The 19,840-nt window shown below is 39.4% G+C and overlaps 1 protein-coding gene across 1 annotated transcript in view; it reads left to right on the top strand.

Annotated features, from left to right (window-relative positions):
- Positions 1-18,599, top strand: part of LOC118501910 — an 80,209-nt gene extending 61,610 nt beyond the window's left edge. Inside the window, exons 9-15 of the mRNA XM_036031769.1 lie at positions 410-487; positions 4,774-4,834; positions 5,099-5,246; positions 5,541-5,617; positions 13,502-13,561; positions 16,446-16,493; positions 17,882-18,599. Of these exons, the coding sequence (XP_035887662.1) occupies positions 410-487; positions 4,774-4,834; positions 5,099-5,246; positions 5,541-5,617; positions 13,502-13,561; positions 16,446-16,493; positions 17,882-18,076 (667 nt within the window). The 3' untranslated portion in view covers positions 18,077-18,599. The remainder of the gene's footprint in view (positions 1-409; positions 488-4,773; positions 4,835-5,098; positions 5,247-5,540; positions 5,618-13,501; positions 13,562-16,445; positions 16,494-17,881) is intronic.
- The last annotated feature ends 1,241 nt before the right edge of the window (positions 18,600-19,840 follow it).

Here is a 19,840-nt window from a genome sequence, read left to right as displayed (position 1 = left end):
TGCGATAGTGTGGATGGACCTAGAGAATGTTATGCTAAGTGAAATAAGCCAGTCAGAGAAAGACAAATACTATATGATTTCACTCCTACATGAAATCTAATTAACAAACTGAACTAACAAGCAAAATAGACAGACCCAGAGAGAGAGAGAGCAGGCTGACAAGAGGCGGGGACGTTAGGACGTGGAGGGATCTAGCCAAAAGGAAAAGGACTCATGGACATGGACAACAGGGTGGTGATTGTGGGGGGGGGGGGGTATAAGGGAACTAAATGGTAATGGAAAAATATATTAAACATATGAAAAAAGAAAAAGAAGTGTTAAAAAAGAAATTATACCTCCTTTTAAAAATTCAGATAATAGCTTGGTGTATCCTTATAAATTCTGATGCATTTGTTTCCTCTCTCAACAGGAGCTTCCCGTTGTTCTTCTCATGGCCAAAAGAAAAGATAGACTTTCTGGTTCACTGTTCTTTACGCCGATACTACAGGTTATATTATCATATTTTATATCCTCAGCTTCTATTTTTGAATCAGTCAATCAATATTGGAGTAAAATTTATTTAATGATTTAGAAGACTTAACTCTTTAAGAGTCCTCTCTGCCAGTCACTCTCCTACCTGTTGCTTATAATTGTACCGATACCACCTCTCTCATGCACCCTCACTGGCTCCTCTGTCCGTGTAGGACTTCCCCATCCTTTGAAACCCCATGGAATGCTGGTTTATATGTTCTTTATGGCATTCAGTTTATTCCTCTTACTCTTCAACGACACTTAATTCACCTTTATGTGGAACTTACTTATAACCTTTTTGTTCCACAAAGGGAAAAGAAGAGAATATAAAATAAATGAGAAGACAGTAATGAGAGGAAAATAAGTATCGTGCAGTAAGATGAGGCCAGCTGTCACGAGCATGTACTGGGTACTTGCCATGCTGCACATGCTAGACGGTCCCTGCTCTCCTGCAATGCAGAAGTGAGTGGGGACACAGCTGTGGCATAGAGACCACTCCAAACCTAGGAAGCTGCTTCAGACCACCACTAGAGATTTGATATTAATAATTTTGCCCCCTGCCTACCCATCTTCTTACTAATTCACCCACTTCTCACTATTGCTTGCTGCCAGAAAGTAGGCTACATTGTCTTATCAACTGTGCTAACACTGAAGGACTTTCTAACTCCATAGGTACCTTGAGAGCTCTCCCTCCAGCCTCTTCAAGGTCCAAGGGCTTCCCTGTCAAAACTGTGAGACCATTCACATGATTATGCCAGGGAGACAGGGTGTCCCTCCGCTTTTCCCAGGGCATTTCCATGCCGCTTGTGTGTACTTAATACACACTGTCCAGTAAAATGGACCCCTGGCAGTTTTCTGTTACAGCTGCCTCTGAAAGAGAAACTTCATTTGTAAGATGTTTTCTCTACACTGGCTAAATGGCAGCAAATAAGATAAGGAAATGATCATCATTTTGTAAACGTTAGATCAGCAGCATGGCACCAACGTGGTCATCTGTGGCTCCAGATGGAGGGCTGTGGCTGCACTAATGTGCCAAAGTGTCTGTTATCATCATGGAAATGTAAACAAGCTAGGGGTTTTCCTCAAATTGCTACCTAATTTCTACATTTTGACCAAAATCCTTGTAGAGGAGAATTCCTTCTAAGTCATTTTTGAAGTAAAGCACTTGCAGTAGGAACATATTTTAAGAATATTTATTCTAATTTTGATTTATATCTTTATGTATAAAGCAAAAAGAGGAAAAACTATAGTTAAAATAAATTTTATTGTAATTGACCTTATAAATAGTATTTTATTATAACAAGTATCATATCAAGTAATAACTAGTAATCAGAATTTTTCTCACAGGACTTATGTATTAAAAATTGCTGGGTTTTGCTGCTCTATTTTTAAAATTCAACTAAGTTGCTAATTTAAGAGCGTGGCCTGAGCACTCCTACATGAATTAGAGTTTCCGTGAAATGTAAATGAACATTTCTCAGAGGAATGTTAATTTCCGTGAAATGTAAATGAACATTTCTCAGAGGAATGTTAATTTCCTGCGTCTTTTCCCTCATTATATGATGAGTCAGTTACTTTAACCTAGAAAGAGGATGTTAGACCCTGCTCCCCAAAAGAGTCGAATGCATACATTTATCTATATCAGGAGCTTTGCCACCATTATTTCTGGGTTTGTTTTGGAGGGTGCAAAAGGCAGGGCCAGTGTGGGCAACAGCATACAGGGGTTGGCCTGTGATCCAAAGGCAAGCAGGTCTCATCCGGAAGGTCATCAGGTGTTGCCAACACGGGTGACAATAAAAGCCAAAGGGAACTAAATCAGGAATCTGAGAGCAACTGCTAGGGATTCAAATAAATTTGCAAAAGCAACTTTCTTGCCTAGGACAAAACTTTAGTAAATCCCTGGCTATGTTTCTCAAGGTTTTCTGATCACAATTTAGTGAAAAATATATTTTAAATCATAGCCTAACACACGGTCACTCACAGCCCTCATTGTGTCTGAGTTTCAGAAAGATCCTGCCCTCGCCATGGGTGAAGCACTCTGATGTTTTCAGTTCTCTTAGGTTCTATTCTATTTATTTAAAGATGCTGGCAGGAGATGTATGAAGCTGATTTCATGATCTGCTAATTGATAGAAATCTACAGCTTCAAATATACTGCTTTGGAGACTGGGGTGATGGGATGAGGAGAGTAGGAAAGAAAAGACTGGATGTGTGTTTTCTGATGTTAAGGAAATTGAAAGCCCCTTAGGAAGTTAGACTGTAACACGTGAAACAACAAAATAATACATTTAGAGGAGGGTAAATCAAAACAAACCCATTAACACGCTAGTCAGTATTAATATGAGTTACTTATAGAAGTGTTGACTTGAGATGTGAATAGTTAAGCTCAGTGATGAGAGGTTTCCTGGGAAAAAATACCTGGAAAGCAGCTTTTGAGTGACATAGGTTGATGGGGAGTTCAGCAATGGAAACAGCCCGAGGGTGTCTCAGCGAGCTCTGAGAGTGTGCAGCGCTCCATTAGGGTGTGTTCAGTATGGAAGGATGAAGGAATTAACTTAGGAGAGGGGAGCTAGATGGAACCTTTCAGTACTTTAGCCTCAGAGACATTAGGAGAAAACTGCCTTTGCCTGTAGAAATGGCACAATGCAATTGTGTTTAAGGTTATTCTTGTGAACTTGTTGAGAGAGGATGCATTGCCATAGGACGTTATGGGGACAAAGGAGATTGTTGTTGTAACCTGGAGAGTGTGAAAAACGTGATCTAATGTCACAGAAGTGAAAACAGACGCAGAGAAGAATCCAGAGGACTTGAGGATGCATTGGCTCCTCTTAATCAGTTTTGTGATGTGTCTTCTTGGTATGAGAGTCTAATGCTGGGTGTGACCCGAGAAGTGATTAAAGGGACTGGTTGTCCACGGTGTCTCCTGTTGCTCCACCAAAGCACTGTTTTCCTCCAGCTGACCCTGATTTACCAGTGTTCATCGTAACTGGGCTAAACCACAAAGACCAAAGTCATTCGAAAGACTTAATGACTGGTAGGATGGGACAATAACCTTTTGTCAGCCCCCCTCTGACCTCTGAAAAGCTATGTGCGCATTTAGGAAGTCTGCCAGCTCTTTGTGTAACTGGACCTAGACCCTCCAGCGTAATGAAAGAGATTTTTCATATGAGGGGAGTGGGGCTGGACCTGAGATCCCTGCCTCCTCCTTCTAGAGATTCAGCTTTCCCTTGGGGATCTCATCAATTGCCCCTGTTTCTTTTTCTGCTGGGGTCACCCTTCTTTACCTCTCTTGCCTGGGACGATCTAGCTAGGCCTGAGCTCACTGAGGGAGCTTGATAGCAGATTTAGCTGCAAGAACTCATTCTAATCAAGCATGCTGTCCCTCAGAACCAACAAGGGAATGCATAAAGGGCAGCTGGCACGGAGTGAGTGCTCAGCCCGCTCTTGGCAGTCATGCACACACTGCCCCCGCTGTTCACTGATTAAAGTGCCTGTGCATTGATCTCTCCCTTAACTAGCTGATAAAGCCCCTTACCCATCTCCGTAGTTCCTTACTACCAACACGCAGTAACTTGCACTGATGTTATAAATAAATTAACAGCACATAAGATTATAAAGCATTGTTGTTATTCCAGGTATCTCTACAAGGCCGAAGCTAAAATTTATGTGTTTTACTTAGGAGAATAACTGAATCAGTTACTAGAAATTAGTTTGTTTATCAGATTAGCAGAAATTTGTTATTTGGCCTTGGACTATCTCAGAGGCCATACATGGTGACCGTCAAAGGGGAGACCTTGGGAAGATGCCAGGCAGCCTCAGAGGCCCCCAACGAAAGGAAGTTCTGTATATAAATAGAAGCAGAGCACTGAAGTCAGGCTTCATCTACTTGATACCTTAGCTCAATTTTTGTGCCTGCATCACTGCACATTCACTAAATGCTGTCTCCTCCCACCTTGTTTATGGTGCACTTCCTCAGTATCCCAAAGAGAGCACAAATAGAACATATTATTGCTTTTTAAGGCTAGACACTATGGGCTGTCCTGCCTCCTCACATCTACAGCATCGGCACATTGATGCTCAAGAATTATATATTTGTGTCTGGAAAAATACATACAACTCCATGCAGTGAGGGACTGTCTCTGTTTTGCTCCTTTTATCTGTAGCCTTGCACGTACTGGTCTCAATAAGTATTGTTGTGAAAATAAATATCCTCCGCCGTCTCTGAATTCTGTTCTCCCTCCACGTACATCATCCTCTTTTTCAGGGCTGGGCCAACCATCATCTCTGACAACTTCAACTCCCACTTTCTTGTATTCATCATATCTGTAAGTATACAATGAAACATTAACTTTTTCAATTAAAATTCTACAGCCAATGACTAAATCCTCTAAACGACTTTCATATTTGTGATCAGCTCTAGAGCTAGGGGCTGGTTGAACCTGACCACAGATTGCTAGTCACATTAGATGGTTCAGTAGTATTGACTCCTTGTTGAAGCTGTAAGTTAAGTAACCTTTATGTGTCAGTATAGAGGATGATGCATTTAGGAACTCCAGTTTCTTTCTTAGTCATTCACAGTCTTTTTTCAGGGTCGCTGTCAGATAATTGCTCAGATGAACTGTGAAGAAATATCTGTACGTTCCTGCGTAATGAAGACCGGCTCTTCCACCCTGAAAAATCCCCATGCTGTTCTCCCACCGAGAGGACCTCTCGATGTAACTGGAAGAAGTTTGGAAAGTAAGAGTATTTCTGTCTGCTAATGCTGCACAGACATTGGAAGTTATTTCTGAATTGCAGTCTACCAAGTCTAGGTCCACATCTGCCACATCATGTTTATTTTTGTTAACTACATGAAATATTTTTCAATATACCATAAAAAAGAAGGAAAAATAAAAATGAGCATTTTCTTTTTCATTAAATATTCTCCTGCAACACCATTGTAAAGAAGTGCCTAGTGCTACAGCTAATGAATGGCTTTAATGTAAATCAGTTAAAATAGAATTTACAACAGAATGCCTGTTCTTATTTAAGCAGCCACAGTTTTTCCCAGGACTTCATTCTCAGCTGCTAGGAAGAAAACACTAGACACAAAGAAATCTCCACTCCAGGTAAGATAAAAGCTTTCAATTTGATGTGTCCCTGAAGATCTGAATCTTAGGTTCTTTTCTCTCTAAAATACCAAAGATCTTTCTTCTAGGTAAAGACATAGGAAGAGCTCTGTTGTTTGGCACTAATTAAGGGAGCACCCCAAATTGCTGTGTTCATTTCTTTAAGTCTCAGATGGTACCTAGATGTCAAACTGATCACTTACTCTTTCTGGAAGTTTTTAGAGTGAGAAATCCACTCTTTCTCTATGACATAGGGTCATCTAGCAAGCTAGACAAGATAAATAGCACGAATTTGTGGGCTCTTCCTTGATTGTACCTAATAATGGTCTTGATTATGCTTGACTTACAAGCCTACATCCACGGTCATTTGTTAAGCAGTTAGTCTTTTCTGAAACTGGGACGCCAGTATGAGTAAGACCCAATCTTGTAAGGAAGAGACCTTTCAAACTCCATGGGCAAAGTAGATTATTTGTTAATGCTTTTGAAGAGTGGGGATTATTTGTAAATAACATTTGCGAGTTTCTTAAATATAATTTATTATTAGACACATCTACGGCACAAATGGCCTGGCCTGCTACTTGCAGTGTGTCATGCTCCTTTTGTCTTGAGGCCTCGTATCTGGAATTTTAGGTTGCTCCCGCGTTTGAAAGTCCTTAGTAACAAATTACCAAAAAGAAATGTTTGATAACTGCACACAGACCATTGTCTTTGATATCTATGTCAATAATCATCAGCTTGGTGCCTTTCTTAATGTCACACAAGAACACACTCTCTTTCACAAGAGGATATGACTGACCTCCGTTGATGGCTGTCCTATCAGCTGTTCTAAGGTTGATGGCTCCCCACTCAAACAGGGCTTTCTGTCCTCCTAGCATGATTAGCTGCTGCTCATCTCTTTCCCTGATTCATCAAATATTTCCTGAGCATCTATCTGTTCTAGGGTGCTGCTGCTCTCTGCTTTTGGGACCACACAGCTTGGGCCCACTGCATTTCCCTGACTTTCTAAAAGCCACAGGATTTTTGTTTGTTTTTTTCTTTTGTTTTTTAGAAAATATATTTTATTGTTTGTTTTCTTTTGTTTTTGAACAGTATTGTATTTTCTGTTGAGTAAATTCTTTGTAAGAAGGTTTCGGTTTGGTCTTTAATTATTCAGATGAACCCGAGAGTCCCTCAGCTGTCAACTGGTAGGCATAGCTCTTTCCAGATTCACGGAGAAGGGAGAGCTCAGAAAGGCCATCCACAAACTTCTTTAGCAACTTCTGGGCAAAGTAAACTGACGAACAAAACAGGCGTGGGTGCATGGAACAAACCAACAGCTGCCAGAGGGGAAGGTGGTGGTTTTGATAATTGTTCCAGTGCATATCCTGGTTACATTAGAGATTTTCCCTGGTACTTGGACTAATAGGAAAGTAAGGTAACTCAGGTTTAATTGAATGTGGTTTGTCTTCATTTGATGGAACTAAGGAAAATTATAAGCATTAAAAAATTTAAATCACTTTAATGAAGACAAAGTAATTTCCTAAATTAATTAATATCATTTATTAACTACCATTAAACCCTTGTTAATTAAATAGAATGGTAAAGTTAAATAAAAAGATGGATGATTTCCTGAAGGAGATGAAACTGTGATTTAAACATTGTTCTTAATTGGTTTAATGGGCACGTACAGCATCGTGTAATTCAGCCAGGACTTGGAACTACAGGATGATGAAAAATCTCACACAGGTAGAGCATGATGGGGCAGGAAACAGTGAGGATTATTTTCCGGAGAATGACTGTAATCTAGTTTACTCTGTTTCAGTGGTTATTGGCTTTTGTTAGTTAGAAATTCAATATACATAAATCAACTAGTATTTACTGAGTATCTCTGTTATGCCAGGCATAGGAGCTGAGGAGTTATGTGAGCAAAAATAGTTCCCTTTTAGAATCTGGTGAAAACGAGGGATCCTTCCAACAGAAAAATTACAGTGTATGCATGCAAAACTGTGGGCCTTGGCTAAGAAAAGATGGGAAGTCACTGTGTTCTGTTATCTCTTTCCTTTGTGTCTTTTATAGACTTGGTTTATTTCAGTTAACCAAAATGATGAGTAATCATTATTCATTATTATTTCCATTGCCATTTCAATTACAACAACTCAACTTGTGAGAAGTCTTTTAAATTAGCTGCTGTGAAATACATGAGTATTGTTGTGTGTACCAGAAGTTTGTTCTTTTTTATCACCGAGAATAGAATTTCACTGTGTCAATATCCCACAATTTGTGTTTCTGTTTTTTCCTGATAGACATTTGTGCTACTTCCGTTTTGAAGCTAATATTAATAAAACTGCTACAAACACTTTTGTGCCTTTTTGTGGATGTAAGCATCCACAAAAAGCACTTGTTTACAAATGCTTTTTGTAAACATTTATGTCTCTGTGATATTTATGTTTATACTGGTGTTCCTGCGTCTTAGGGTGGGCAGATGTTTGCTTAACTTTCAGAGAAATTGCCAAGTAGTTTTCCACTGTGGTTGTACAGTTTTACACTCCCACCAGCAACATGTAGGAGTTCCTGATGCTCCACATCCTTGCCAAAATTGGCTGTTGTTAATCTTTTAATTTTTGCTACTCTGATGGGTATGTGGTGGCATCTTATTGAAATTTGAATTTGCATTTTTCCAATAACTAAAGATTTTGAGTACCTTTTCAGCATGCTTTTTAAATATTTAGATATCTTCTTTTATAAAGTGAGTATTCAAGTCTTTTATGCATTAAAGAAATTATTATCGATTTGCTCTTTATCTTTTCTATTAGTCTGTGGCTTGCCTTTTTACTTTAATAACAATGTATTCTCATGAATAAATGTTTTTAAATTTGATGAGATCTACTTTATTATTTTTTTTAGAATTAATGTTTTTTGTATCCTAAGAAATTGTTGTCTACCCGAGTAGGTTTTTTTTTTTAAAGATTTTACTTATCCATTTTCAGAGAGAGAGGAAGGGAGAGAGGGAGAGAAACACCAATGTGTGGCTGCCTCCTGAGCACCCCCCACTGGGGACCAGGCAGCAACACAGGCATGCACCCTGACTAGGAACCGAACTGGTGACCTTTTGGTTCATAGGCCGGTGCTCAATACACTGAACCACACCAGCCAGGGCTACCCCAGTGTTTTGAATACTCTTAATAGAGATAGAGATGAGGATGTATCTTTTTGAGATTATGAATTTACACTGATTTTTGTTTAATTCTAGAGAGAGAGGAAGAGAGAGAGAGAGAGAGAAACATTGACGTGAGAGAAACACTGGTCTGGGAACCAAACCTACAACTTGGGTGTGTGCCCTGACTGGGAATCAAACCCTCAGCCTTTAGGTTTATGGGATGATGCTCCAATGAAGCAAACCACACCAGCCGAGCCACACCTGTTTTTAGTGTAATTTATTCTTTCTTGTTTTGTGTTTATTCCTCATTTACCTTATTATTATCTAATTTTCTCATAGTAGTAACAACTAAGTTGTTCAATTGCATTTCATAACATAAACTTTTATTTGGAAAGAGAATGGTTTTGAAACTTAAATAAAAACACCCCACCAGACTTCATGGCATTTAAAGTCAATATCATCATCGTCATCTTCTATGATCCCTTTTTATGAGGATAATCCAAGCAGAATTGTTTGTTAGGGACAATCTGGGTTTTCTGGGACCTGAAGCTTATTTAGTTTAGGGAAGATTTTTTAAGGTAAAGAATTTTGCAGCCCTTTCATCTGAATTGCCATGTTTCCACACGTGTCAGACATGCCAAGATGCAATCTGGCGTGTTGAGATACAGAGATATGCAAGTTGCTCTCAGGAGCACTCACTGTTTGTGTGTTGCTGTAAATTTTTACTTATGGAAATTGTGAAAATATTTGTTTTGTTAGAGTCAAAATACATGAGCCCCAGCTGGTGTGGCACAGTTGATTGGAGTGTTGCTCTGTACACCAAAAGGCTGGTGGTTTGATTCCCGGTCAAGGCCCATACCTGAGTTGTAGGTTCAATCCCTGGTTAGGGAGCATATGGGAGGCAACCAATAGATATTTCTCTCTCTTTCTCAGATTGATAAACTTTTTTTTAAAAATACATGAGACATGCTTATAGTTGTATACAATATAGAGTTTATTTTTGACAAAATAGAAATTTCATTTTCATTAGGAGACAGTGAGGTCAAATCTTCAACTTACAATTTTACATGTCTGATGCTTGGAAGAATTCTCCATAGAGCAGCTTCTGGCTTTTCTCTCTCTATGTTCATAACATAACACAGGCCAGCATCCCCCATCTCCATGTCATGACGCCAGATGAGTCACCGAGTGGGCACTTAAACTGTTCATGGAAGACAGTGTTCCCTGGGAGGCTACCAGTAACCTAATTACACAGGGAAGTAACTGACAGCGACATCAGTATATCCCAGTAAGTCCAAGGAAAGTGTGTCTCAGCTCACCCGTCTCCTACCTGGATCTTCAAAAACACTTCTGGCCACTCCAGTGCCACCCAACAGGTTGGAAAATATGATGGAGAGAAACTATTGGTGGGAAGAAAAAGCTACCTTAAATAATTAGAATTAAAATATATAGCCTTTACAAAAATATACGTACTTGTGAATATGTTGCTGGACCCTCTTCTAGACCTTGGAAAAGGCCTGTGCAAGGGAGGTGTTTTAAAGCTTGAGATTTATTATTTCACAGTAAATCTGCTTCTCCAGATTCTTATTTACTCCAGGGCATAAATCAAATGCATAAAGTAAAAAGATTTTTAGAACTTTTATAATTTTTCTAAGCATACTTTCAAAAGCATAAGTATTGCTATAAACCATTGGAGAAAATGTCTAGCAATGTTACAAAGTGTATCGAATATTTCAAATTTGACATTTTCATGGTGAACGGGTGAGTCAAGCAGAAATTTGGGATTCTGAGGAATGAGCTCTTGAGTAGTTAAACTAGGTTAACCAGCATTTTTAAGTTGATAAAAATAATAGATCTTATTTGTACATCCTAAATGATGTATTATAATGCTCACATGTGACTTCCACTTTATTCTATTTAATTAAATAAAATTAGTTATGCACCAAGATCATTGCCTGCCATAAAGAAAAATGTTAAGTATGTTAGTTTCATTCTCTTAGCTTCTAATTAAATTTAACAAAGATGTCGGTTGCATATTATTATGCCCAAAGTTATGCTAGATTGAGTAATTAAGAAAATGTATCTTTTTTATTTATTTAAGATTATATATATAATTCATAGTTTGAAAAGAAATGGGAAGGGGTAACATTTAATTCAACAAATGCAGATTTACATTTCAAGCTATAGCAGGGATTTAAAAAATATATATATATGTAACAGTGTCTCTGTCCTTGAGAAGTTTACATTTGCTGCCACAATTTGACAGTAAAACACGTGTAAATAAGTGCTCTGTTGTCTTACATACATGACAGGTAGCTAGCCCTTTAGGAAAGGGCAGCCATGTGACCTGGAGTGGTCAGGTAGAATGTGAACTGATTCTTAATGAATGCACAAGGTCTGGATAGGCAGTGAAAAAAGAGAGCTTCCTGGAAGAGTAAATGCTTTCTCATTCACAAGCAGAGCAGGTAGTTTTTTAAAGTATTTAGAAATTTGCCATATAGATTGTGGTGCTTGTGGATGCTCTTTTAAGTTGGTTATAAGACTTCCTTAAGAGATATTTGGCTCAAATCTCCTTTAGAAATTCAGAGGAGGACTCAGAAAAAGGAAGACAAACTTGAAAAAGAACAAAGCCGTCAAGGTTGTGCTTAAGCCTTGGTAGCCAATTGGATTTTTACCTTTTGCCATTGAATGTGCATAGCTTGGCGGCAGCTGTACAATGCAGAGTTTACTTTGTTGTTGCACCGTTGCAGCCGGGAGCTAGTAGCTTAGAGGTTCCTTCTCTGATTGCTCTTCAGAGGTGTTGTTGAAAGAACAGCTTCTCCTCCCAGAAGCTTCTCCACAGACATCAATCGGCAGGTCTCCTTCTTTCTTCCATCTCCTTTGTTTGTGTTTCAGACAACACCATTAGGCATCCTCAAGCTAATTCCTTTCAATTTAATTTTTTTATTGTTGGTCAAGTATAGTTTTTGGCCTTTTCCCTCCACCATTCTTGTTGACTAGGAACCTAATCAATGAAAGGAGCAAACAATCAAACTAATTTAAATTTCCTAAAATGATCTGTTGTGGGTTTGGGAAGATCAGAGAAGTTTCCAGCAGAAGAAGTGATGGGCAATACTCCTGCCTGCTGGGAATTTCCACAAGTTCATGGCACAGTCACAGCCACCTTAGACTTGCAGTTTGACTCGTCGACCATGGTCAAGTTATTGGAGATCATGTTCAAAGGATAAATATCACATGATATGAATTGACCTTTTAATATTAAAAAGAGCCTTCCAGTTAGAACTAGTCATTTATCAGCTGCATCTGGACATGGAAGCTACATGTGGGACAGGCTGTTTTTACATAATCATTTTGCCATGCAGTTTCTCTGTGAACCCCAAGCCTCGGAATGCTACCCCCTCCATATATGAGGTTGAAATTCCTTGACGTCACCCCAGACCTACTGAATCTGAATTTGGTGGGAAAAGCTGGTGCCCAGGGGTCTCCAAGTTTCATAAATTCTCCAGATAATTCTTAGAACCCGGTTTGGAAGTCACCATGCTAGTAAGTTGGAAATTAGTCCTTTCTAATTGTCCTGCTGAAAGCGCAGAGTCAAGACAGATCAACACAACTTAGTGGGGTGAACCTGACATCATTGTGCTGAAAACAAAATGTCTTCACCAAATCATTTGCTGATAGTAGATAATTCATGCAGTAACTTCATTTGAATGTTTTCCTCCTAAATTTCTGTTCTTGAATTTATTTTTAGGTGATTATGAAAACACAAATGATTTGTGGTATTTCTGGTTATTTTAAACTGCTGTTTAATTAAAAGTAATAGATAAAATCATTTGATTCTGTTCTTAATGTCCCAAAAGTGTACATTAGCTTAGTTTAATTTATCATCAAAAGGAGACATAGTGTATACTAATTTCTATGACTTTAAACCACACCCCCCTGACCAAAAAACAAGAAACCCTTCATACTATAAAACTCTTTTATTTGATGATCATTGTTCCTATGTCCCCTTAATGAATTTTAATCTATTAAATTATTGATGTATTTTAATTGTAATAAATACACATAACGTAAAATTACCATCTTGGTCATTTCAGTGTACAGTTCAGTAGTATTAAATATATTCACATTGTTGAGCACCCAGTCTCCAGAACTTCCTCATCTTCCCAAACTGAAACTTTGTCCCCATTAAACAGCGCCTCATTGCCCCCTCCTTTCAGTCCCCAACAACCACCATTCTGCTTTCTGTTTCTCTGAATTTAACTACTCCAGATGCCTCATGTAAGTGAATTCATACAGCTTGTCTTTTTGTGACTGGCTTATTTCGGCATATCGTCCTCATGGTTTTTCCATGTAGTAGCATGTGTCAGAATTTGCTTTTCTTTAAAGAAGTGAAGAGTATTCCATTATATGCATATATACCACATTTCTTTTTCCATCCATCCATCAGTGGACACTTGGATTGCTTCTGCTTTTCGACTATTGTGAATAATGCTGCTCTGAGCATGGCTATACAAGTGTTGCCACGAGACGCTGGATTCACATCTTTTGGATGTACACCCAGAAGTGGAATTGTTGGATTATATGGTAGTTCTGTTTTAAAAATTTTGAGGAACCACAATTCTGTTTTCCACACTGGCTGCACCATTTTGCACTCCCACCAACATTACATAAGGGTTTCAGTTTCTTCACATCCTCTTCAGCACTTGCTACTTTCAAAGATCACCAACATTTTGATTTATTCTTTTTAGGGACTTTCATCAGCAACATGTTTTGTTGAGATAAGAGTTCTGGAGCAAGGTGAAGTTTTTGTAAGTTTTCTTAGTTTATTATTATAATTCATTTATATTTTACATTTTGTAGGTTTGTTTAAATAAATACTTAGAGTTACATAGAATTCATGTTTTATCTATCTCACATGGTCTATGATGTAGCCAATCATGACTTATATTGAATAAAATAAAACCAAGCATTTATATAGTGATTTATGTAATGATTTACAGTTTACAGTGAGTCTTCATATGTTTTCTTATAATAATCTCATATTGTTTCTCTATAGCTGTAGCCCTTCTCAAATGCAAATCCGATCATTTCACTCTACTTTAAGGGGTTATGATAATTGCCCAATGTCCATAGGATAAAATTAAACCTAATAGTGGCAGCCCACCCTCTCTAGCCTCATCTCTTGTTTCATCTTCTCCCACTCTGCACCTCAACCAACTCAAACTGCCTATGTATAGCTTGCTGACTACCACAGCATACCATGCCTTTAAGTATTTACTTCTGTGGTTCCCTCTCGCTGAAACACCCTTCCCAACATCACAGCCCTCCCAGTACCCCACCCCTGATTCACTGGGAAAAATTACTAATGTACTTTCCTGAGACTTAGCTCAAGCGCCACCTTTTCCGTGATGTCTGTCGTCTCTCTCCCGTGGTGCCCATGAGTTGTCCTCCTTCCCCTCTGCCTCTCACCAAGTAGAGGTACCCTTTTCTTTCTGTCCCCTGCAGCCAGGACAGTTTTTCTTCACAGCGCCCACCACATTTTACTACGTTGTTTTATATTTATCTTCGTCTCTCTTTTTAGACTGTGGGCTCCTTGAGGGCAGAGTCTGATCTAGTTTAACTCTAACACATCTCCAGTGACTGGCACTTAGTGGGTTCTCAATAAATGTACATTGAATGGATAATTGAGTAAAGAGATGGTTGTGTGGGTGGATGGGCCAATAGATGGGTGGGTGGGTGAACAGATGGCTGGTTGGGGCAGGAGAGGGGGTATTAATACTCCTACAAGATTCAAAGTGACTAAAAAAACTGCCTAGGATTATACCACAGTAATTTGGGGGCTAAAAATCAAATTCAGGTCTTCTATCCTAATGCCTTTTTTCTCTACACAGAGCTGCCTTCTAAATTTAAAATTGTAATATTAAAAACATTGCAAAGGAGAACAATAATACATTTATTTAACTGATAGAGTTTTGTAGATAGGTAGATAAAATTAATCTGATTCCTTCAACCCATTTAATTGGGTTTCTGTTTCCTGATGCTCCTGCCTTATGTCATTTATGAAATATGTCATTAAAATTTAACCAAGGCTCCATATCATTTTATTGATAAAGTCTTGATATTAATATCAATACACAAGAAGTTACAAACATATGCAAAGTTTTCCTTCAACATGTACCTCACAATGATTGTTTTCCTCCCATTTTTCCTATGGTGCCCCAGTAGTGATGAAAATAGCATGGACATTGCACCAAGAGACATTGGCCTGCACTTGCTCCTCGGGACTGTCACTCCCTAGTTACGTGACATTATCCAAGTCACCTCACCTATATGAACATCGGTTTCCTCACCTACAAAATGAAAATCATTATATCCCCTTCCTAGCATTGCTGTGAGGATTAAGTGAGAAACTATATGCCTAGTATCTGGCACATATCAAATATGCAGAACATGTTAGTTTCCTCCTCACATGAATTTAATTGATGTTTTAAAAAAGATTCTTTTTTTTCAGAATGCAATTAGATCGATTCAAAGAGCAGGTCTTGTGTTCCAAACAAGACTTTCATTTCTTGAAGGCAAAGAACACATCTCATTTATCTTTCTCATAGTCACTTACATATTTTGAATAAACATTTCCTGATTTCTAATCATTTCCATCAGATATGTATATAAAACTTTTTTTTTTTACTTTTTTATTAAAGGACAAGAAGGTGGAGGGAGGGATGGTAGGAGAGAAAGAAAGACAGAGAGGGAGAGAAACATTGGAACGTTGAAACATCGATGCCTTATTTCACTTATTTGCGTATTCATTGGTTGCTTCTTGTATGTGCCCAGACCAGAGACTGAACTTGCAACTTGGCCTATCGTGATGACTCTCTAACCAACCGAGCTACCCAGCTAGGGCCTATAATACTTTCAAGTACTTTTTATGGATTGTCACTTACTGTTTACTTCAAAAGAAGAAATGCCTTCCTTCCTAGAACTTCAGGAGGTCACCACTGAAAGATGACTGATTATGGCCTTCGCATGTTGTCACGGTGCAATGTCTTTATGGATGGGGCTCAGGTGGAGGGTCGGAAACAAGCCCATTTGGCCTCACATTTATCTGGTTTTATACACTGACTCCATCCTTGATGAGCTCTGGAGGAATGAGGCTTAAGATTAAATTATGTTTTCTCAGAGCCTGCTATTAGGATTCTAACATACATTGTATTTAATTTTTTATTTTGCAAATATGTAATTAAAACAATCACATTGAATGAATAGTTACATTTTCTCTCATAGTCTGGACAACTATTAATTTGCTTTCCTGAATAAAAATTATTCTGTCCTACAAGTCCCAGCTCAAGTCCCACTATCCCCCAAAATACTAATCATTCATTTTTGCCATTAGGAAAATTTCTTAAAGCTCAACCAAAAATAGATTATGTGCCTTGGATGTGTTAAGTTTTAATTGGTGGTGTGGCTCACTCCTTATGAATATGTGATTCTCAACTTTACATTTATTTTATAATCCTGTAGACATAGTTTATATTCCCATTTTATTTGACTCCTGGAAACCCATTTCAACCATTGCTACAGTTGAATTAATAAAAAACTCATGTTTCTGACTTGATTCTTATCTCTCGCTTAATTTCATTGATAAAAAGGTACTTTTTATTTTTAGTGACTGAGGCTCTCTTACAATTTTAGGGCTTGGCAGAAACATTGGGCTGTTCCTGTGATCTTCATTTGTACCTGGTAAGAGTGCAGCCTTTTCCCAACGTGGCCCCTGAACCCTTCCTAGGAAAGTCGTGTGCTTTTCCCTTTGGTCAACACACGGGAGCTCACAGAGCAGACGGCTCCTCGCAGCATCTACAAAGGGGAAATCCAAAGAAGAGGATGAGCTCATGAGAATCAAAAAGTTCAGGTTCAGGATTATTGAAATGGTGCAAATAGAATTACAATTTTTTAAAAATTGGCCATGTAATTTTATTTGGTCTCATCGCCTTTTTTCAAGAGCAAATACCTTTTATTTCATCAGTCACCTTCCATGTCAGGATTTATGCCATGTTAATGGAAACCATAAAAAGACTCAGGCTTTTCTCTTGCTTTTTGAGAGTCACAAAAGTTTTGAAATAATATAAAGTAAGAATATTTATTCAAGGAAGTTTTGAAACTCATGTGACCAGAGCCTTGCCTGTAGAATCCATATAGGATGAGCCCACAGAGCTGCTTGCCATGAGGCCAGCCTCTGCCTTCCTGAGCAGGCAGTGGCAATGGGACATTTGTATTAGAGCAGTGGAACAACCCTAGAAGAGTCGCTTAACGAGACACCGGACTTCCAGGCACATCCAAACCAGAATATTCTGTTTTCCTCTTTGAAAATCCTACAGGATTCTAATTCACTCCCACCCTGCTACAGGAAGTACTTAAGAGGCCCAAATGTCTGTCACAGTGAATTGGGCAATAGTGATTTAAAAAGAACACAAATTTAAAAACCAGAAGGAATAACCCTGCTGAACCTTGGGAGAGACAGAAATTGTGAATAATTGAAGAGAGAAAGAAGTCTAATGTGAGAAAAGGATCAGTCTCTTGCTCACAACTCTATCCCTGGCACATAGGGACCCATCCGAAACACAGAAAGGTACAGCAGAGGTCAGAAGCAGAGAACCTGATGCAAGAGAAGGAGAGGAGAACTGGAACAAGGACCAGAGCAGAGGCACAGGACACTGTTTTACTGACCGAGATTACAGTGAAGATCTGACCCACACCCAACACTACCTGAAAATTGTTGTACAGCTACCTATCTTACATATAAACTCTACATAGCTTATCTCATTTAGGGTACATATTTTCTTAATTAATTCTTTATGGTCCTTATGCAGAATCCCTTAATGTTTTGGTAAGGAGGGATGTCAGGGTGACGTGGGCCCAGGTGACTTTTACAGTGGCCATCCTGGTGTCCAAATTGGGTAGACCGGTCAGTAGCTCCTCATAGGCACAGCACATCCTTGTTGACTGATTAGGCCCTTGGGTGAGGTTGAGGGGCACATGAACTCTTTCAAACCCATGTTTGACCCTCAACTGCTTTTCCCTTGTGAATTAGACAACTAAAAATAAGTAAATGTGTCTATTCTCTCCTCTAGATCAGTGAAGGAGTGGAATGCATTTTTATTCCCAAGAACTTGTTTCTCTCAGAAGCCAGCACTGATTTCAGGAGAAGCGCTTCGGAGCTGGTGTGTGCCTACCCCACAGAGGAGGCCCTTAGGGAGTACCTGGTGGAGCAGCAAGTGTGGAATGAGTACAAGGCCAGGCTCTTGGCTCAGCAGCTGAAGAGATGAACCTGACCCACTGGGTCAGCTCATTTTTATTTTTTATGAAAAATCTTAAAAGAAATGGAAAAACACAACTGGGAGGTTATTTTAATAAATCCTTAAAAGTGCCTCCATAGAGGTCAGGGCATGGGATTTATTTATTGCTTGAATCAGTGATGCTACACCCTAATTCGCTCAGAGCTCCTTCTGGTAACTTCCTCATCCTGGAAACATAATTGAAACTTGGTGAGATATACTGTTGTTTGTCATTGAATGGTGTGTTTAAGATTTAGTTAGTAAAATGGCATCATTTCACATTGGAAATCATTCTGCATCTATTTGTTAGTGATAAAAGCAGTCCATGAAACTATGACTAATAGGATTTCAATAAATGCATATGCATTTTTACAGCATGGCCAATGACACAAAAGTTGTCTCAGGCTCTTTATGCTACCCTCATTTCTTTTTTTTTTTTCATTCCTTTTTCTTCTTGCTGTTCTGATTTGTTGTTTTTTTGATTCCTTATGTTCAGAATCATTGATTTGATTCTCGTCTTTGTTCACTCTACTGTTGATTCCCTGTAAATTGTTCTTTATTTCAATAAAGAAGTGTATCTTTCATTTCTGACTGGATCTTTCTTATTTTGTTGAAGTCCTCACTAAGTTCCTTGAGCATCCTTATAACCAGTGTTTTGAACTGTGCATCTGATAGATTACTTATCTCCATTTTGTTTGGTTCTTTTTCTGGAGTTTTGATCTGTTCTTCATTTGGGCCATGTTTCTTTGTCTCCTCATTTTGGCAGTCTCCCTGTGTTTGTTTCTATATATTATATAGAGCTGCTTTGACTCCATGTCTTGGTAGTATGGCCTAATGTAGCAGGTGCCCTGTAGGGTGCAGTGGCACAACCTTCCCTATCACTCAAGCTGGGTACTCAAGGTGCACCCTCTGTGTATGCTGAATATACCCTCCTCTTATAGTTGAGCCTTGATTACTGTTGGCAGGTCAATGGGAGGGATTCACCCCAGCCAGCCACCTGCAAGGACTGGCTGTGACCACTGATCACCACCCTCCACCCTCCATGGAGGATCACCTATGCCAGGGCCTACTCCCTTGAGTGGGAATTACTTCAGTGGGGCTCCTGTGCCCGCTGAATCTGCCCCTCAAGTGTGTCACTTGTGGAGGTGGTTGGATGGTGGTACTCTGACATCATCTATAGCTGTGCACTGGGTGTGTAGGCTCTAGGGTTTCCCAGGACATTCAGGCCAAGGTCAGCCACCACCTGTGCTCTATCTGGGGCCACTTGGAATAAGCTATAAAGCAATCTGCAGATCACTGCTACTTGTGCTGTGCTTGGAGGTGCCCAAACATGGCCAGACTATGAACCAAGGCCAACTGCTGCCAGTGTCGGGCCTGGGGCCACTTAGCAAGAGGTACAGGAACTCACTGAGGCCAGCTGCTGCTTGTTTGAGAGGATTAGGAAGATCTGAAGCATGAGCCAAGACAAGTCATTCACATGGAAAAGCCACAGAGAATCACCAGGGCAGGGCAGCCAGGTTGATGGAGTCTTAGATATGGTCCTTACCTGTCTGTGGCCCTGTGGAGGGAGGGAGGCTCCGAAAAGGAGCCTCTGTTTGCTGCTCTGTCTGGGAGAAAGCTGTCCCCCAGCTCTACCCCTGATGTCAGACACTTCAGTTCTTTCCTGTATTCCACTGGTGCCTTCCAAGCTGCTGTCCTCGTGCTAGAGATTAGAGGGAGTGAGTCTGAGTAAGTCTGTGCATGGGTCCTTTAAGA

This window comes from Phyllostomus discolor, chromosome 1 (genome assembly GCF_004126475.2).
Source record: "Phyllostomus discolor isolate MPI-MPIP mPhyDis1 chromosome 1, mPhyDis1.pri.v3, whole genome shotgun sequence".
Classification (NCBI taxonomy): Eukaryota; Metazoa; Chordata; class Mammalia; order Chiroptera; family Phyllostomidae; genus Phyllostomus; species Phyllostomus discolor.
Note: the sequence above shows the minus strand (reverse complement) of the source record. Positions and strands in the feature narration are given on the sequence as shown.